The sequence below is a fragment of the Eulemur rufifrons genome, chromosome 10 (genome assembly GCF_041146395.1).
Source record: "Eulemur rufifrons isolate Redbay chromosome 10, OSU_ERuf_1, whole genome shotgun sequence".
NCBI lineage: Eukaryota > Metazoa > Chordata > Mammalia > Primates > Lemuridae > Eulemur > Eulemur rufifrons.
In genome coordinates this window covers 6,864,127-6,885,493 of record NC_090992.1, presented here as the reverse complement: position 1 = coordinate 6,885,493, position 21,367 = coordinate 6,864,127, and the positions used below count along the sequence as shown (strand labels likewise).

At 37.9% G+C, this 21,367-nt stretch overlaps 1 protein-coding gene across 1 annotated transcript in view; it reads left to right on the top strand.

Annotated features, from left to right (window-relative positions):
* Nucleotides 1-21,367, top strand: part of PFDN1 (prefoldin subunit 1) — a 52,327-nt gene that overhangs the window by 8,630 nt on the left and 22,330 nt on the right. The window contains exon 3 of the mRNA XM_069484108.1: nucleotides 13,008-13,092. Coding sequence (XP_069340209.1) covers nucleotides 13,008-13,092 — 85 coding nt within the window. The remainder of the gene's footprint in view (nucleotides 1-13,007; nucleotides 13,093-21,367) is intronic.

Below are 21,367 nucleotides of genomic sequence, written 5' to 3'. Positions count from 1 at the left end.
GTGTGCTATAACTGACTTAACGAGCTGAATTTCTCCGAAAAGAAAACAGTCAGTTTTAAGCTATACCAATAATTTTCTGAGTTTAGCTGCCATTTATCTCATAGTGGCAAATTTGGGAACAACTTGCTATCTAATCTGAGAGCGAGGACTGAAATGTTCATGTTTATGAACATAATCTTAATGAAATATCCAAAAAGGAGCTCAGAAAAATATTGACCTAAAAGGTGAGAGTCAGTCCATATATTAATATATGAACACGTACTTGGTAATTATTAGTAGACTTACTAGTATGGTATTCTTTTCTTTCTTTCTTTCTTATATCAGGAATTGCTGTGAACTGCAAATATTTTTTACCCTGATGGAGTAATTAGGATTGTAGTGTGTTAAATGCACCATTAGTGCCTATGCTTTTGTGGAGAGTGTATGCTCATTTTATTTTTAGAATTTAAATTTAAATGGACATGTCTGGGAGAATGTTGTCTCCTTGTCCTGCCCAGAAACTCCTATTACCAACTCTTGTTTTGAGGAAGATCTATTACCTTGAAATGGACCAGATTACTTGGAAGACACTATTCTTTTGGTTTTGAAGAGGACTTGAAATGTTCTGATATCAAAATTTGCACAGCAACAGGAGCCTAGTATTAAAAATGTATCCTTAAATAGATAAGAGCATGACTGCCCTAAGCCCAACCTTTTATGTTGGCTCAGAGTAAAAAGATTTGGACCACAATATGCATCCTGTATGTGTGTGTCTGACTGAGACTTTTGCATTTGTGCCAAAGTATATTTATATTTCTCTGTGACTTTCTGCTTTTGTACCAGTTGTTTTCTCTTCTGTACGTGTCCTTCAATGCTCATTGGATGTTAATCTTTTACTGTCCAGTTGTTATATTTTACCCAATGTTGTATTTCAGTCTACTAGTAAAATAAAGATCACATCTTGGGAAAAAGTTGTAGAATAGCTCAGTGCTTATATGTGGAATTGTTTGGGGTTTGATGAGGCCAGAGTAAAAGTGGTAAACATCAGAGATGATTATTTACCAGATACTTAGAATACCAAATAGTAACCCAAAATAAACATCATGTTTAAAATAGATTCACATACTACTGCTTCCATTTCAGGAGTAGCAGTTTTGATTTAAAAATAGAGAGTGATTTTTAATTATTACGAATTGAACTTAGCAGTGTGTGTCACTCATGTAGAGCAAAGGACATTTATATGGGATTGGATTACAGAAGGGACAATGTTTCTCTAATAATTCCAGTGAGTTCTCATCCTCATCTTTTCTGACCTATCAGTAGTATTTAGTCCAGTTGCTCTTTCTTCCTTGAAGCACTTTCTTCGCTTGGCTTTCAGGATACCGCCTCTTGGTTTTCCTCCGACCTCACTGGCCATTCCTTCTCAGTCTCCTTTACTATTTCTTTTCTGTCACATTTGTAAATACTAGATTGACCTTGGGCTTAGCCCTTGGATTTTTTTCTCTTCTCTTGTCTATACATACTTAGTCTCTTAATGATCTCATCCAGGCTTATCTTTTTAAATGCCTTTTTATATACTGACAACTCCTACATATTTCTCTTTAGCTTAGACCCCTTCCCTGAACTCCAAAGTTGCACGTCCAATTACCTACTCTACATCTCCATTTGATGGTCTAATAGGCATCTCAAAATTACCTTGGCCAAAATAAAATTCTTGTTTTTTGTAAATAAACCATTGCCTCCCTCAGTCTTCATTTCAGTAAATGGCTTTTCCATCCTTCCAGTTCTTCCAGATCTTGGAGTCATCTTGGAGTCATCTTTGGTTCTTCTCTTTCAGTCTTACATTCAATTTGTTAGCAAATACTGTTGACACTATCTTTAAATTTGTCCAGAATCTGAACACTTCTAACCACTGCCCTGGTCTAAGCTACCATTGGATTATAGCAATTGCTTCCTAACTGGACTCCTTGCTTTTGTCCTTACAACTTTATGGCCTGTTTTCAACTGATCAGCCAGAGTGATCCTTTTAAAACATAAGTCTAGTCAAAATCTTCAGATGACTTCCCACTTCATCAGTGAAAAAGACCAAGATCAACAATGGTCTCCCTTCCTGAAGCCTTCTTCCAGATATCTCCATGGCTTACTCCTTCTCTTCTTTCAGGTCATTAATAAAAAGGCAGTGAGGCCTTTCATGACCATCCTACTTAAAATTATGCACATACCCACACCCTCATTTATTTGCCTCTCATTGGCTTTATTTTTCTCCATGGCACCTCTCATCATCTGGTGTACCATAGTACTAATTGTCTTTCTTAAATCAACATTACTGAGGTGTAACATATACAGTGAAATGCACTCATTTTGGGAGTACAGTTGGGTGAATTTTGACAAATGTAATCATCACCCTAATTATGGTATAAGAACATTTGCATCATCCCAAAAAGTTCCTTCTTGATTCTACCAAGTCAATCCTCCCCTCCCTCAGTCCCGGCTCCAGGCAGCTATTAATCTGATTTCTGTTACTGTAGATTTAATTTTTCCTATTTTAGAACTTCATATAAATGTATTACATAAATGGAGTCATTATAATATGTACTTCTTTGTGTGGCTTCTTGCACAGTATACTGCTTCTGAGAGATTAACCCATGTTGTGTCTGTCAGGCCTCCTCAGGGACTGTATACTGGCTTCATTGCCACTTATTTCAGTACTCTTGCCTCTGTCCTTCTCTCTGGGTTTGCCAGCTTTATCTTCAGGTTGGCTGCAGGAGTTCCAAGGATTTCATTCAGACATGTCAATATCCAGAGTTAGAAAAGTACCATCTTTTCTGGTGTCACTTTTGAAGGAACAAAGAAATCTTTCCCATAAGTCTTCTAATGGTCCTCACATTTCATGACAAAAACCGAGCCAATTGTGTGGGCTTAAATCTTGGGAAATGGAATTGTCATGTTTGGGTAAGGCCAATCAGGATTCTGCCTAGGATTCTTAAGTTACCTGGGGAAGTGGAGGGTACCCAAACAAAATTGGGACTCTATCCACAAAGAAAAGGAAACAGATATTGGGTAGCTAATTAGTAGTGTCTGCTAAAGTCGTCAACACACAATCATTACAATGACCAGTAAGTAATTGAGGGCTAGCTACATGAAAACTGTTGATACAGTTAGAATGAATTAGATAGAGTTCAATCAGGGAGTACAAACAGGTAGGAAGCTCTGGAAGTAATTCAGGAGTGCAGTAATAAGGGCATATATTAAGGTGGTGGAAGTAGAATGGAGAGGTAGAGGGTCATTATGAGAGAAAGTGATAAATTGGGAATGTAGGGGGTAAGGGGGTACCTTCAATTTTGGGACTTAGGTGAGTGGGCATGTGGTGATATCATTGATAGAAGCTGATGTTGAGATTGTGAAAATGCTTGTAGGGAATGTTGGTGTGGGTTGATAAAACGAGTTTAATTTGGGATATGCAAGTAGAAATGACCATTAAATGCTGGACATAGTGCAGGTGATAGTTGTAATGGTGCAGTATGTAGCCTTTCATAGTAGCTTCTTTCACTTAGCAATATGCCTTTAAGGTTACTGTCTTTTTTCTTAAGAGACAAGGTCTTGCTGTGTTGCCCAGGCTGGCCTTGAACTCCAGCAATTCTCCACCTCAGCCTCCTGTGTAGCTGGGGGAACTACAGGTGCATGCCACTGCTCCTGGCTCCCCTGTCTTTTTGTGCGTTGATAGTTCATTTCTTTCTTTCTTTCTTTCTTTTTTTTTTTTTTTGAGACAGAGTCTCGCTCTGTTGCCCAGGCTAGAGTGCCATGGCATCAGCCTAGCTCACAGCAACCTCAAACTCCTGGGCTCAAGCAATCCTACTGCTTCAGCCTCCCAAGTAGCTGGGACTACAGGCATGCACCACCATGCCCGGCTAATTTTTTTTTTATATATATATTTTACCTGTCCAAATCATTTCTTTCTATTTTTAGTAGAGACAGGGTCTCGCTCTTGCTCAGGCTGGCTTATTTTTTTTTTTTTTTTTTCAGAGTCTTGCTCTGTTGCCTGGGTAGAGTGCCGTGGCAGCGTCATAGCTCACAGCAACCTCAAATTCCTGTGCCGAGGGGATCCTCCTGCCTCAGCCTCCTGAGTAGCTGGGGCTACTGGAGTGTGCCACCACGCCTGGCTAATTTTTTCTATTTTTTTTAGTTGCCCAGCTAATTTCTTTCTATTTTTAGTAGAGACGGGGTCTCACTCTTGAGGCTGGTCTCAAACTCCTGACCTCAAGTGATCCTCCCGCCTCGGCCTCCCTGAGTACTAGAAGTTTCTTTCTTTTTATTGTTGATTTATATTCCATTGTATGGGTGTACCACAGTTTGTTTATCCATTTGCCTATTGAAGGATATTTGGGTTGCTTCCAACTTTTGGCAGTTATGAGTAAAGCTGCTATAATATTCATGTAGATTTTTGTGTGCACATGTTCTTGGTTATATGTTTAGCTTTGTAAGAACCTGCCAAACTGGCTTCCAAAGTGGGCTGTACCATTTTTGCATTCCCACCAGTAATAAATGAGAGTTTCTATTGTTTTGTATTTTCATGAGCATTTGGTGTTTTCAGTGTTTTGGATTTTATCCATTATACTAGATGAACAGTGGTATATATCATTGTCGTTTTAGTTTACAGTTCCCCAGTGACATGTGATGTTGAGCATCTTTTCATGTGCTTATTTGCCATCTCTGTATCTTTGGTGAAGTGTCTGTTCAGATCTTTAGACAATTTTTTAATATGGTGGTTTGTTTTCTTATTGTCGAGTTTTAAGAGTTCTTTGTATAATTTGGATGCATGTCTTTTATCAAATATTTTCTCCCATCTGTAGTTTGCTTTTTCATTTTTTTTAGCCTTTTGTTTTTAGACTACTTCCTGACTTTCTCATACTGCATAATGCTCCAGGTTCATCTTGTATTTTCCCTACCTGAGCCCTATGATCAGTCGTTTCTTCAAGAAGCCCTGGTCCTTGTTCTTCTTTTTTAGAATGCTGTGTAAATAGAATTATACCACGTGTAGCTGTTTCTGTCTTCTTTGATTTAGCATAATGCTTTTGAGATTTCATATTGCAGCATGTATCAGGGGTTTGTTCCTTTTTATTGCTGAATAGCTTTCCATTATATAATTGCACCACAGTTACCTAAGAGTGAGATTGCTGAGTTGAATGGTATATTAAGAATGGTAATGATTATAAGAAGCTGCCAAACTCTTCTGCAAAGTGGTTGCACCGTTTTGTGTGCACAACAGCCAGAAATGTATGAGAGTTCTAGCTGCTTGTATCCTCACCAACACTTTGTATTGTCTTTTTGTTGTTGTTTAATTCTGGCCATTCTAATAGGTGTCTTATGATATCTCATTATGGTTTTAATTTGTTTTACCCTAATAACTAATATTGTGACATTAGTTATTTGTCATCCTTATCTCTTCTTTGATGAGGTGTCCATTTAAATCCTTGGGCCATTTTTTTAGATTAAAATTCACATAACATAAAATTCACTATTTTACCCATTTAAAAGTGTACAGTTCAATGGGTTTTTTCTATTTGTAAAGTTGTGCAACCATTGCCACTGTCTAATTCTAGAACATATTTGTCAACCCTAAGAGAATTCTCCATTAGCCGTTATTCTAATCTCCCCCACTGCCTACTGCTCCTTACCCTCGCCCTGGGGAACACCTCATTCTGTTTCTCTAGATTTGTGTATTCTTTTTTTTTTTTTTTTTTTTTTTTGTTGAGACAGAGTCTCACTTTGTTGCCCAGGCTAGGGTGAGTGCCGTGGCGTCAGCTTAGCTCACAGCAACCTCAGACTCCTCGGCTTAAGCGATCCTACTGCCTCAGCCTCCCGAGTAGCTGGGACTACAGGCATGCGCCACTATGCCCGGCTAATTTTTTCTATATAGATTTTTAGTTGTTCATATAATGTCTTTCTATTTTTAGTAGAGACGGGGTCTCACTCTTGCTCAGGCTGGTCTCAAACTCCTGACCTCGAGCGATCCACCCGCCTCGGCCTCCCAGAGTGCTAGGATTACAGGCATGAGCCACCGCGCCCGGCCTTAGATTTGTGTATTCTTGATATTTCATGTAAATGGAATGGTACAATAAATGATTGTGTCTTCTTAATGTTATGTTTTGTTTTTGTTTTTTTTTTTTTGAGACAGAGTCTCGCTCTTTTGCCCTGGCTAGAGTGCCGTGGCTTCAGCCTAGCTCACAGCAACCTCAAACTCCTGGGCTTAAGCAATCCTTCTGCCTCAGCCTCCCGAGTAGCTGGGACTACAGGCATGTGCCACCATGCCCGGCTAATTTTTTTTTTTAATATATGTATTTTTAGCTGTCCAAATCATTTCTTTCTATTTTTAGTAGAGACAGGGTCTTGCTCTTGCTCAGGCTGGTCTCGAACTCCTGAGCTCAAACAATCCACCCGCCTCGGCCTCCTAGAGTGCTAGGATTACAGGCGTGAGCCACCGCGCCCGGCCCTTAATGTTATGTTTTAAAGGTTCATCTAGTTGTAGCCTGTACTTCATTCATTCCTTTTTATTGTTGAAATGTTGAAATTGTTGAAATATTATATTTTGTTGTGTGACTATATCACATTTTGTTTATCTGTTCATCTGTTGAACATTTGAATTGTTTCCACCTTTTGGCTATTATGAATAGTGCTGCTGTGAACATTTGTGTACAAGTTTTTGTGTGGACATACATTTTCATTTCAATTGGCTGTATTCCTTGGAGTAGAATTGCTGGGCCTTATGGCAACTATGTTTAACCTTTTGAGGAACTGCCAGAATGTTTTCCATAGCAGCTGTACCATTTTACATTCCTGCCAGCAATGTATGAGGGTTCCAATTTCTCCATATTCTCTTTGACCACATCTTTTTGAGTATTGCCATCCTAGTAGGTGTGATCATGTTTTTACTTTTAACCTATTTAGGTTTTTTAATTTAAAGTAGATTTCTTGTTGGCTGCATATAGTGGAGTCATCTCCCAAGGTGCTAGGATTACAGGCATGAGCCACTGTGCCTGGCTTCGTTTATTCCTTATTCCTTTGTTCTTCTTTTCCTGCCTTTTGGATTGAGTTCTGTTTTATCTTTACTTTTGACTTAGTAGGTATTCCTCTTAAAATTTTTTTTATGTGGTGGTTGTCCTATGTTTTATAATGTATGTCTTTAATTTATCATAATCTATCTTTAAATATATCACATTTTATTAATATATGTGAAATTCCTCCCTCCCATCTTTTGTTTTATCATTATACATTTTACATATGTTATGAAGCCTACAATGTATTGCTATTGCTTTTGCTTTAGATCGGGGAGTGGCAAGCTTTTTTTGTAATAGGCCAGATAATAAATATTTTTGGCTTTGCTGGCCATATCATACTCTATCATAACTCTCTGTTAACTCTGCCAGTGTAGTGAGAAAGCAGTCATTGTCATTATATAAACAAATGAGCATTAGTGAATTGGTCTGCAAACCATAGTTTGCCAACCCCTCTTTAGACAGCGTATTTTAGAATGATATTTCTTATTGTCATTATAAGACAGACATGCCTATTTATCTTAATTTATACTATTTCCAGTGCTTTTCATTTCTTTGTAAGTTGCCATGTGTTATCATATTCCTTCTGATGGAAGTACTACCTTTAACCTTCCTTATGGTGTATGTTTGCCAGAATAAACACCTCAGCTTTTGTTGTTTGGATTTCTCCTTCATTTTTGGAAGATAATTTCACTGTGTATATATTGCTGGGTTAATAGCCTTTTTCTTTCCGTGCTTTGAAAATGTCACACCAGTATCGTCTTCCTTGCATAATTTGTGACAAGGAGTTGGCTGTAATTCTTATTTTTGTTTCTCTGGCTGCCTTCAAGATTTTTTTCTTCATCTTTGGTTTTTAGTAGTTTGATTATGCCATATCTAGAGCTTTTTGGTTTTGGTATTTGTTTTGCATGAGTGTCTTGGAACTGTGATTTGGTGTTTTTTGTTGCTTTGGAAAATTCTTGTTCATTATCTCTTCAGATCCTTTTTCTGCCCCATTCTCTGTCTTTTCTCCTTTTGGGTCTATAATTACACATGTATTAGAACACTTGATTTTGTCTTTTAGGTCTTAATGCTGTATTCAATTTTTTTGTTTAGTTTTTTTTTTTTTTTTGAGACAGGGTCTTGCTCTGTTGCCCCAGCTAGAGTGCAGTTGCATCATCATAGCTCACTGCAACCTCAAACTTCTGGGCTCAAGCAATGCTCTTGCCTCAGCCTCCTGAGTAGCTGGGACTACAGGCGTCTGCAGCCATGCCTAGCTGATTTTTCTATTTTTTTGTAGAGACAGGGTCTCACTCTTGCTCAGGTTGGTCTTGAACTCCTCACCTCAAGCGATCCTCCTGCCTTGGCCTCCCAAAGTGCCAGGTTTTATAATTTTTTATGCCTTTTTTTCTCTTTATGTTTTGATTAAGTATCTTTCAGTTTACTTGAATTTTGCCCGCCATCTAACTAGGAGCACTTTAAATTAAATTCTGTGCTTGAGATTTCCTGGGCCATATAGTTGGTTGCATTTAAGAGTTTGTGGGTTGGGCTCAGTGGCTCATGCCTGTAATCCTAGCCCTCTGGGAGGCCAAGGCAGGAGGATTGCTTGAGCTCAGGAGTTTGAGACCAGCCTGAGCAAGAGAGAGACTCTGTCTCTACTAAAAATAGAAAAATTAGCTGGGTGTGGTGTTGTGTGCTTGTAGTCCCAGCTACTCAGGAGGCTGAGGCAGGAGAATCGCTTGAGCCCAGGAGTTTGAGGTTGCTGTGAGCTAAGCTGACGCCATGGCACTCTAGCCCAGATGACAGAGCAAGACTGTCTCAAAAAAAAAAAAAAAAAAAAAAAGTTTGTGGTTATACATTCTTGGGGAGATTTTTGTTTTTTCATTCTATTCACTACTAAGGTACAGATAAAGCTTCTTTTATTGTGCTCTACCGAGAGGTAAGTTTATTTCTTCACCCTTAGAATGATGGTGGAACCCTTTGGGAACCTGGCTTTAATAGAGGATTCTCCTAAGAGCATCCTACTTTGGATGGCCCCTTTTCTTTTTCTTTCTTTCTTTCTTTCTTTTTTTTTTAAGAGATGGGGTCTTGCTATGTTGTTGCCCAGGCTGGACATGAACTCCTGGGCTGCTCAAGCAATCCTCCTGCCTCAGCCTTCTGAGTAATTGAGACTATAGACTATAGGCATGTGCCGCTACTCCTGGCTGGCCCCTTGATTTGGTTTTATCTCCTGTTTTATGTCCTGTTTCTGTGCCAGTGTGGATGCTTAAGGTCACCAGGATTCAGCAGAAACTCTCAGGGCAAAAGCCAATTTATTGCTTTCTTACATTCCTAAATTCCCAGTTTCACTTCATGTTGGGCCTTTGTGGAATCTTTCCTTTGTGTTAGCTCAGCAAAATGTTAAAAACTTTTTTTTTTTTTTTTTTTGCTTTTTAATCAGGAGAACTGTTCAGAATTTCTCCTCTTCATTATGCCAACAACATAGGTGTCTAGCTCACTGAGCATTCCACAATGTGGTAGTGCCATAATTTTTTAATTGCTTTCCACCAAGGGATTTAGGTTATTTCTACTTGTTTCCTTATTAAAAAATTATGAAGTAAAAATTTTTGCATGTAGATCTTTGTGTAGATGTGCAAGTAGCTTTTATCACCAGTGAAGCAAGGCAAAGAAGCAAGATAGGCTCATTCTTATTCAGTCTTTTCTGTGCTGCTGAATTTATGGAGGCCCTGAAACCTAAATGCTTTTAGGATGTGTTTTCGGACATCCTGTAAAAATTTCCCACCCACACAAAGTGCACCGTCACAAGCATTTTGTTGTCCCTGAATAGCATATGTCTAGGTGACCATATTTTGGAAGACAACATTGCCACTGATCCTAGATTGTGTTTGGGCAGGTGAACAACACTTTTGACTTATGCTGAGTTATAAGAAAGTGGAAGTCATGTACCGGCCTGCAGGACAATTCAGAACACAGCATCTAATATTTCTCAAATAATACAAACCAAAAGCCATCAGAGAATTATGTTTTTTAGATGGCATAATTACACATAAACGAGGAAGAAAAACAGCAGGTTCCAAGTCCCTAGAGAATGGACAGTGTGGAGCCACATAGCATTGATTTCCAGGTTTAAGAAGAGGCCTTTTACAAAGCAGCAACTCTAGTCCAGGCATATAATCCTGAGTATTGTAAACACATTACCTACATATCATTCGTCATAGGAGAATACTTTCCCTCTTCATGTTTATTTTTCCTTTGTGATACATTTTGAACTCCAGAATCCTTTCCATAAACAGGCAGGATCTCTGCGAGATTCTCTACTTTGAGAAACTGTACATATATTTATGATAATAAGACTCATCATCATGGTATATCCTTTCTCTTCAAAATAGCATCTGATAATTCAGTGCCTTTTTAAACAATAGATGTTTTCCAAAGACTTTTTTCAGAAATCATATGTTTCTTGGAGCCCTTTCCAATCTCCATACAACCTATCTTTGCCATTTTTTAAATTGAGGACGAAACCAACCTTTTCATAGTTTTTATGTTTGAATTTTGACTATGTAACTACTCTTTGAGGTAAACATTTGAATTTACCCAGCACTCATCCTTATTTAAAACGTATGTGGCTGAGATGTCCTTAGGCTTAGGCTGGCCAGCTTTGGTGGACTCTGGCCTTTGAAGTTGGCACAGTCCAATATAGCTACCTCAAGGGATGTGTGGCCATGGAAAAACATGTTTTTGTTTTTGAGTGTTCTTGCTTTCTAGTAATTTTATTTTCTGCTCAAGGGATTTAGTATCTCTGCAGATACTTTATTTATAAAGGCCACATAAGTAATGACTTGACCTCTAATCTTAGCTTTGAAATTTTCCCAGATGCTAATAAACATGATGTCTGATGACCTATTATTTGAGAATAGTACTCATTGGCTGAATCAATGCTATTTAAAAATGTATATTTTACTCTGATAATTATTTCCATGACTAAAAGACTTAGTAAAATCATACATGTAATGACATAATTTAGTAATCTCTTAGATGCTATTTTACAATACTTTTTCTATGGTATCACTGAGACTTAATACAGTTCAAAACAACTCTTCTTAAATACTCACAAGAGTTCTGAGAAAAATATTCTATAAACCACAATTTTTTCAGAAATAGCACCTGTCTGCTAGACTCAATAAGAACATTTTAGGCCAGAGATGGTGACTCATGCCTGTAATTCCAGCACTTTGGGAGGCTGAGGCAGGAAGATTGCTAGAGGCCAGGAGTTCAAAACCAGCCTGATCAACATAGTGAGACACTGTCTCTACAAAAAATAGAAAAGTTAGCCAGGCATGGTCGTGTATGCCTGTAGTCCTAGCTACTCAGGAGGCTGAGGCAGGAGGATCCCTTGAGCCCAGGAATTTGAGGTTGCAGTGAGCTATGATGATGCAATTGCACTCTAGCCTGGGCAACAGAGTGAGACCCTGTCTCAAAAAAGAGAACATTTTAGACATGCAGAGTTCTATAGTAAAAGACCTAGAATTAATCTTTATTTTGCATGAATGTGGGCTGTCTTTCCAGTAAATATATGAATAAGGTTTTTACAAAGGATCAAGTTACTACTGAAGACAAAGATTATCAGTTAAATTCTCTGGGCTGGCCACATTATAATCAGTGTAATATTTAGTACAGTGAAAGAGAAGTTCATCAGATTGTGTTAATGTGTGTGGCAAGGTGTATTCATGAAGAAGAGGGGAAAGAGCAGTTTCCTCCCAGGTGTCAGGGCATAGCTATTTGCCCTTTTTTGTCTGTTTTTACTTGTCTTTTATGTATAATACGCCCTATTGGTAAGAACCCACCTATGCACAGTGTTGTTTTTGTGGGATTGGCAGAGGAAGCTGTATATTGCTACCTTGATATGTTTTCTTGTTTGGCTTTTTGTTAAGAGAAGGTGTTTAATTCTTTGGTGCTGAACTCTAAGTTAGTGCAAAGAGCAGAAAGAGCTTGCTTAATTAATTGTAATCTTTAATTGAAATCTATTTTAGTCTACTTAGACAATCCTAAAAGATTTGAATAATTAGGGTTTTTCCGTTGGTTCCAGTGGAAGGGAAATATTTCAGTTCACTGACTTGAGGCTACAAAAGTTTGTTCTTCCTTTCCCTGCAGCAAGAATTAGGAACAAAAAGTCACAAAACAGATTCAGTGTTAATTTTTAAAGCTTCCCCATATTTCCCCCCCATCAGTGGTAAATAATGTGCCTGACTGTAAAATGGAAAAAGTTGAAATTTTCCACTTGTATATTTTGAGCTTTTCAGAGGTATTATACACTCTGGAAATAATAAAAGATACTAGGGCTTATACAGTGCTTTTTGTGTGAGGAAATCATATAAACACTAATGCATTGATCCTAACACAGTACTTGATTGTGACTTTCAAAGGTCATGAGTTACTGCTGTTACCGAAAGAAAAAAAAAGAGCGAGGGGAGCTCTACTTTACACATATTGTTGAAAAAAATTTCTAGATAAAAATTGAATCAGATAACTTAAAAATAAAAATTATAGGAGATTTTTATAGTTTGTATGTTGACTTTTCTCTTAGCCTGTGATAGATTTTTATTCCTTTATTATTATTTTTCTTTTATCTGTGAATCTACTTGGATTTTGCTCACTGTGTTGCCCAGACTGGACTTGAACTCCTGGGCTCAAGTGATCTTCCCACTTCAGCCTCTTAAATAGCTGGGACTACAGGCAGGTGCCACACACCTGGCCTGATTCCCTTCTTAAATAAGAAAGCAGAATCTACTTTTAAGCCATCATTTCTTTTCAGCCAGGAAGGTTTAAAACATATGGTGGTTTCCTGAGTTTGTCACATTAACTTAACAGTGCATTTTGTTTGTCCTGAATGAGGAGGTCCTTTAGTTTTCTTAGTTTAATATTTGTGGTATAAAGCTATTGATTTTGATGAATACAGTGGTCATGTGGCTTAATTTTCAACTTTCTTTTGTTTTGTAGGTTTATTCTTCAATCTAAGGAGGTAATTCACAATCAGCTGTTAGAGAAACAGAGAATAGCAGAAGACAAAATAAAAGAATTAGAAGTAAGTTTTGAGTTAATATTGGTGATAAAAGTTAACTTTTGGGAAAAAGTTGTGTCATATTAAATGAAAATGTATATGCCTGCCAAGGTCATGTCATGTTATTTTTATTTTTTCTAATTATGTTAGAGCCATGAAGCAGTCATATTTCTGGCAGTGGAGAAGACTGAAGAGAGAAAAAAAAGAGTAGTTGGAACTGTAGGGAATTTTGAAGAAGACAGGATGCTGTTAACCTGAATGTATTTTGTCTGTTGCCTTTGAATGAGCATGTCTATTCTACAAAACAAAACAGAAACAAAAGTACAGTGTACATTTAAGCAACACATATGTGTAGTGGATTTTGGTGGATGCACAAGAGGGTGGGTAATGATAATAGTTGTTAGAGGATCTTAGTGTAGTCTCTTTTATACATTATAATTTCTTTAACCTAGATTAGGTTCTAGACAAGGATCAAGTAGTAAGCTATAACTAATTAACTATCTGAAGGATAGTGCTCCAGTGAGAAAACAGATTTTTTTTTTTTTTTTTTTGAATTAGGGGACAAGATGATAGGTAAGAGTAAGTTAGTAAATCTTAGGATAATTGGATTTTATTATTATAATTTCCTTATACACTAAGACCATTTGTGGGATATTATCCTTGGGCTTTGGTGAAAGGCCCGTCCTATATATAGTAAAAGTTAGATTGGACAAAACCTGGTTATTATCTCTTAAGGACCAAGATTTCCTGAGATGCAGGTGGAGACGTTGACTTCATAGGTCACTATGTAATTTCTGTGAGTACTATTTGAGGCCGGTGGTTCAGAATCTGACTCAGCCCTCTGCTGAACTGGGGAGATAGCCCATGTAGCCTGGGGATTTCTCAGGGACACTGACTTGGCCTGGCTTGGAAGCATGTAGTGTCTTAGGTTACTTAGGCTTATTTTTGTTTGACTCCTGATGATTTAAACAGACTTGATAATAGATTTGTAGCTTAGAAAAATGTGTTGTAAAAATAAGACAAAACAGCAAAAAACCCAGTACAGAAAAAACTGTTAGCTTGTGGTAACCAGGTTGTTGCTGGGTCCTATTTTATCGTTTTTATCAGCCCAGCTGTTCTAGAGTGAATTTTATATCTTGTATTTTCACTCAGAAGAAACAAAAGTATCTTTAAAAACCTAAATAAAACCATTTCACATAGATAAAACAGAAAAATGCGTTTTTGCAACTGTAGGTAAATATATCTAAAAGTTGTACTGATGAGTAACAAGATGTAAAGTATTGTATATAAAATTCTTTTTATGAAAACAAACAAAAAATCAAGATCTGTGTGTGTAACATTAAAAATGATACATAAGGATATATATTAAAGTGTTAACAGTGGTTACCCCTAAGGAAATTAGGTGGGACATGGGGTAAAATGATTTTTTCTTATAATCTCTGTGTTGAATAAATTTTAATAAGTATGTGTTTAATTTTTATGATTAGAAAATTATCAAGGTAAAATTTCTGCAGGTGATGATTTTAGCATACTGCTCAGTTTTGGTGAGTATTAAGAAATTTATTTTCTAAGTTTCCTTTTGTAGTGTCTCTCAAATACTGGTAGAATATTTTATCTATTAGGAAGTTATTTTGTCTTTTCTTTTTAATCTTTCATTTTACATGTCATTTATATTACAAAAGCAACACAAGTGCATTGTAAATAAGGAAAACAAACAAAATATAAAACAAATGATTAAAGCAAACAATAAAAATATAGCTTTCTTCTTTTCTCCAAACACTTCCAATGTCACCTGTCAGCTCTACAGTTTGATGTGTATCATTCTGAATGTCTGTTTATATAAACACATTCATGCACACATATACACAGTGGTTTTTTTTTTTTAAATAAAGAGAAATTATGCTGTATGTACTGTTTTTCATCATTTGACAGGTTTTTTTTGTTTTTTTTTTTTGAGACAGGGTTTCGTTATATTGCCACCACACCTGGCTTCCATTTGACAGTTTATCTTTCTGGTTTAGTAATATAAATGTTGTTTATACTTGATTTCTTCTTTCTTTCTTTCTTCTTTTTTTTGAGACAGAGTCTCACTCTGTCGCCTGGGCTACAGTGCCGTGGCATCATCATAGTTCATAGCAACCTCAAACTCCTGGGCTCAAGCAATCCTCCTGCCTTGGCCTCCCGGAGTGTGAGCCACTGCGCCCGGCCCTATACTTTATTTCTTATTTTCCATTTCTTTCACTGTTGTAGTCTTCTATTACCTCAACATTCAATTATTGCATTAACCATATCTCTGCATTTGTATACTCTCCAATACTTCCCCAACCTGTATTGTAACCACCTTTCTCTTCAGTGTAGCAATTTTATACTTTTCCACTGCCATACCTTGATAGTTTTGTTACGTCAGCCTGAAATGTGGTATGTGCATAAACTGACATGTGTACTCATGTGCACACATACTGTTAATTGTGGTGTTCAGATTTTAAGTGTTTCTTACTGATTTTTCTTCTGCTTATTCAGTTAGTTACTGAGAGAGATGTAATAAATTGCCCTCTATGGTCATATTTATCAGTTTCTCCTAAGTCTGTCACTTTAGTGGCAGTGGTATTTAGAGACTTACCATCTGAGTGGGTAAGTACTCATTATTACTATATACACAATTTAGAGCATATGTTTTATTTTGCTTTATATTCTTAGGAATTTCTCAGCTATTTTAAAGATAGCATTCCCCTGACTTCTGGCTTCCGTTGTTGCTGTTAAGAAGTGATCTGTTAGTGGAATTGTTGTTAATTTGTCTTTTCTCTCTAGCTGCTCTTAATAGTCTCTCTTTGTCTTTCATGCTTTTTGTAGTTTCTTTGGGATGTGTTTAGGTGTAGATTTATTCTTTTTATTTTTTTCTTAATCCTAGTTGGAATTTGTTAGGTTTCCTGAATCTGAGGATTTGTTTATTTTCTCAATTCTGGAAAATTTTTTATCTCTGAATATTACTTGTTCTGTATTTTGTTCATTAATGGTATTTTCTTCTGGAATTTTTCCCACCACCATCTGCAGGAGCATGTTAACTGATTTGCTTATCTCCAGCCTTCCCCCTTCTAATCCTTTTAGCATATTTAAATTAGAGTGACTTTTCTATTAATAAAATGTTAAATCTGGTCATATTACTCCCCTGTGTAAAAACCATCATTGTTCTTAGGGTAAAGTTCAAACTTTTTAACATACCTTCAGGGCTCTTTATGAAATTATTGCTGTTTGTTTCTCTCAGCTCCCTCATTTCCTCTGCCTTATATTGCATGCTTCAGCCATGTGGACATATTCTCAGTTTTTGGAACTTGCTGTTCTTTCTTTGTTTCTGCTAGATTTTTGAAAAGTAGTTCCCTCCTGCCTTTACCAGCTCCATCTGCTGGTCCTTCAGATCTCAGTATAGGGCTGCTTCTCCTGAGAAACATTTTCTGACTCCTCAATCTTAAGTTAGGTGCTTCTCTCTTGTGCTCCGTGATTACTCTGTTAGCTTCTTAGCACAATGTGAGAATTGGGAATATAAACTATTACCAGTTGAGTAATTCCTAAATATAATTTATTATTTGGGAAGCTTGATACAGAGTCATAGCTCTGCATTGTTTTTCCCAAGCCTCCTAGTAATTGCTCCTCCATTCAAATCTACAGTCTCTTCTGAACCCTGGTATTTCTTGCCAGTCTAATCTGTTTCATCTTAATCCTCTATAATTATCATCACCATTAATTTCTATCCTCAGATACCTTACAATTAAGTTGAGGACGCACAATTTGTACATCACCCTACCTACAAAGGCCAGGCTATTTTCATTTACTAAGTTTTCATCTCTGAAAGAGTAAGGTTCTTTTTGGTCTGGGTCATTGGTAGAGTTTTTGATCAAAGCTGTTACTTGTTTTACTAGTTTGGTCCACTGTGTATGCCACCAGAGTAGCTGGGACTACAGGTACATGCCACTGCGTCATGCTAATTTTTTCTGTCTTTAGTAGAGATGAAGTCTTGCTCTTGCTCAGGCTGGCGTGGAACTCCTGAGCTCACGTGATCCTCACACCTTGGCCTCCCAGAGAGCTAGGATTGCAGGTGTGCCTCATGTTCTCTTGATGGGGAGTCCCTTCCCTACTGGAAGGGAACAGATAACCACTATCTTAATGGTGGAAAGATAGTTTTAGTGTCTTTTTCTTCTTAAAACTTTTTTTTACATTTTAAAACACCTACATTGGATTATTTTTCAGATCGTAATCACTTTAATGGGATTAATTGGGAAGTATTTTCACAATAGGCTCACAACATGATAGAGCTATGTAGATTATAGCTTTCCTTTATAAAGATGATGGATCAAGTTCTGGGAGGGAATACCACCATTTCAACTTGATGGTGATTAGTATACTAATGGTTCTGATCCTATTCATGAGATGACACGAAATGGTAGCTTTAGTATGCTAGAGTAGGCATGTTATTTATGTTGTTATTTGAGGAAATTCTCTATTTTTTAAAAATACTGATGATAAATAACTTTTTTCTCATTTGTTTTAGTTTCAAAGGAATACATATCATTATAAAATGTTTTCACAAACAATATGAAATTGTAAGGCATATTGTTGAGGGGAAAAGTATTAAATAGAATATTGTCAATTAAAATACAATCTTGGCCGGGCGCGGTGGCTCACGCCTGTAATCCTAGCTCTCTGGGAGGCCGAGGCGGGTGGATCGCTTGAGGTCAGGAGTTCGAGACCAGCCTGAGCAAGAGCGAGACCCCGTCTCTACTAAAAATAGAAAGAAATTATATGGACAACTAAAAATCTATATAGAAAAAATTAGCCGGGCATAGTGGCGCATGCCTGTAGTCCCAGCTACTCGGGAGGCTGAGGCAGTAGGATCGCTTAAGCCGAGGAGTCTGAGGTTGCTGTGAGCTAGGCTGACGCCACGGCACTCACTCTAGCCTGGGCAACAAAGTGAGACTCTGTCTCAACAAAAAAAAAAAAAAAAAAAAAAATACAATCTTAAGGCTTCCTCCCACTGCCTGACTGAATGGCCCCCTCTTGGCCAAGGGGATGCCCTAAAACTGAGTTACTAGCCATGAGAAGGGAGGTTAGACATGCCTCATCTTTTTTTTTTTTTTTTTTTTCTTTTTGAGACAGAGTCTCACTCTGTTGCCCAGGCTAAAGTGCCATGGTGTCAGCCTAGCTCACAGCAACCTCAAACTCCTGGGCTCAAGCAATCCTCCTGCCTCAGCCTCCCGAGTAGCTGGGACTACAGACATGCGCCACCATGCTCGGTTAATTTTTTCTATTTATATTTTTGGTTGTCCATGTAATTTCTTTCTATTTTTTTTTTTTAGTAGTGACGGGGGTCTCACTTTTGCTCAGGCTGGTCTCGAACTCCTGACCTTGAGCAATCCTCCTACTTCGGCCTCCCAGAGTGCTAGGATTACAGGCATGAGCCACTGTGCCTGGCCTACGTGCCTCATCTTGATAAATAACTTTTTGAAGAAGGCACTGAGTGCATAATACAGTATATGTTGTTATTAAAAAAATACAAAGCATAATTAAAGAAAAGAACTTGAATATAATTGGCATTTGGAATTATGACCCTTATGAGTCTCACTGTCTTTGTAAAATAATTTTCTTTTTATAATGTGTAACATTGCTACAAAGAGAAAGTACAAGTTTCTTTTGACAAAATTCTGTTTCCATTAAAGTTGAGTTAAAACTTTTGATAGATTGAGGAGATCTGTGTCTTCTAAAGCTACAGTCCTCAATCCCTGAGCTGAAGACTGGTATCGGTCTGTGGGCTGTTAGGAACTGGGCCTCACAGCAGGAGGTGAGCTGGTAGGCAAATGAGAGAAGTTTCATCTGTATTTACAGCGGCTCCCCATTGCTTGCATCACCACATAAGCTCCACTTCCTGTCAGATCAGCGGCGGCATTAGATTCTCACAGGAGTGCAAACCCTACTGTAAACTGCACATGCGAGGGATCTAGGTTGTGCTCCTTATGAGAATCTAATGCCTGATGATCTGAGGTGGAGCTGAGGCGGTGATGCTAGCTCTGGGGAGCAGCTACAAATACAGATTATCATTAGCAGAGAGGTTTGACTGCACAAGGAACGTAATGTACTTGAATCATCTTGAAACCATCCCCCCACCGCCACCCCAGTCTGTGAAAAAATTGTCTTCCATGAAATCCGTCCCTTGTGCCAAAAAGGTTGGGGACTGCTGTTTTAAAAAGTAGAAAATACATCTTATATTTTTGCTCACTCTTTTGGAGGTAAGGAGGGGATAATACTTACAGGTCTCTTTTGCAGTTGGGAAAACTTAGGTTCAGCGTTCAAATGATCTGGATCTCAGCTCCTGACTTTATGAATCTCAACTATTGGGAACCCTTGAGGTAACTATAAACTTTCAGTGATACATTTGAACACATTTTGGCCATGATTCCCTTATGTTCCCTTCTTTGTTCCAGGTGGGGCCCAACAGTTACTGCTTCAGGCCCATCTGCCTTCGCTCTACAGTCTCTGTTGTATCTTAGGCACGGGTATATACTGGTTAACCACTTTCTTTCCCCTCTATCTCCATCATGGTTACTACCCCTTCCACCACCCTGGTTAGCTCAGCAGTGACAGAATAAGAATGAGGAAACCCAGGACATTCTGGCCCATTTAGTGTGCCACTCCTGACGCAGAGTGTTACAATCCCAGGGTGGTTGAAATAACTCTCCAGCCCATGCTATACGTAAAATCTAAAAAACTATGTAAAAGTACTGACTCTTAAAATCCTGGCTCTTCCACAAAAAAGACAATTTTGGTCAGACAGTGATTCCTGAAATAGTGGGAAGAATGGTGGTGAGAGAACTGGATAGGAGGTGCCTGTGACATTCTGCAGTTGGCTTCGTTCTGGTCCTCTGATGAGAACATGCTTTGGAGGATTTCCTGTGGTTGATGACATTTTACTCTGCCTGGTGAGGATCATTTTTTCCACAGCATGGGTGGTGACTGGTAGGCACTTGGACAGATGTCCAATTTTGCCCTCAGTACTTCATTTTTGAGCTGGTACTGCTGTGTGTATGTATGAAGGGAGCCCTCTTTGGAGGTGATGTCAACTACATGGTGGCCTCTACTATGTGATAGGCACTGATTCTGACCTGTGTTGTCAGTGAAGAAAGGAGGGCAGGTGAGAGAGCAGAGCCAGTGATAGAATGTTTTTTAAACATTAAACAAGAAGTAGGCCTATTGGTTCGTTACAAACTTTTGTAGTCACCATACAAAGGAAAAAAAAATTTGTAAAATTTTGTAATGAATATTTCATAAATAAAGGTACACTTAGCTACAATTTCCCATTTTTCCTATGTATGGTGACTTTTGGGACACCCTGTAATTTACTCTGTTTTTGAACAAAATCACTTTTTTTTTTTTTGCCTTCTTTTGCTCAGCGTTGTTTGTGAAGTACATCCCTTTTATAATCTGAGATTGTGATTTGTTTTCATTGCTATATGGTATCCCATCATACAGAAGTACTATGATTTATCTATCCAGATGCTCCATTTTTATCCTTAACAAGTCAAGATGTTCTCATAGGGTATTTGTATAGTTTATCTTAGCCTCTTGTTGAGGGGAAATGTTTTTCAGAGTCTACCCTCTACCCTCACCCCAGGAGAGTTTGAGTCCTAGAAAGAAGTATAAAATGTTTCTATTCTAAAAATTAGCTTAGCTGGGGCATGGTGGCTCACGCCCATAATCCCAGCATTTTGGGAGGCCAAGGCAGGAGTATTGCTTGAGGCCAGGAGTTTGAAACCAGGCTGAGTAACATAGTGAGACCCTACAAAAAATAAGAAAAATTAGCCAAGTGTGGTGGTGCAGGCCTGTGGTCCTAGCTACTAGTGAGGCTGGTGCTGAAAGATCGCTTGAGCCCAGGAGTTCAAGACTGCAGTGAGCTGTGATCACAACACTGCACTACAGCCTGGATGACAAGAGTGAGACCCTGAATCTTAAAAAAAAAAAAAAATTAGCTTGATGATTTCCCACCTTTAGCAGTAGCTAGATAGCTAGGCACTTATGGATGTGTTTTTTTTTTAAATTTTGAAAACAAATGCAAGTTGCCAAATTAATCTTTCTATGTTGTTTTCACTTTGGAGAGTCTTGGGTGAAGTGATTTCTTCTTATTCATGCATACATTGGGATTTCAGATATGACTACTTATCTCTTTATAGAGTTAATTTGCATGCTCAACCTTTGGAAAAATAGGTATTTGTTTTAAAATATTTTTCAGTTATTTAAGACTTAAGTCTAGGCTCGA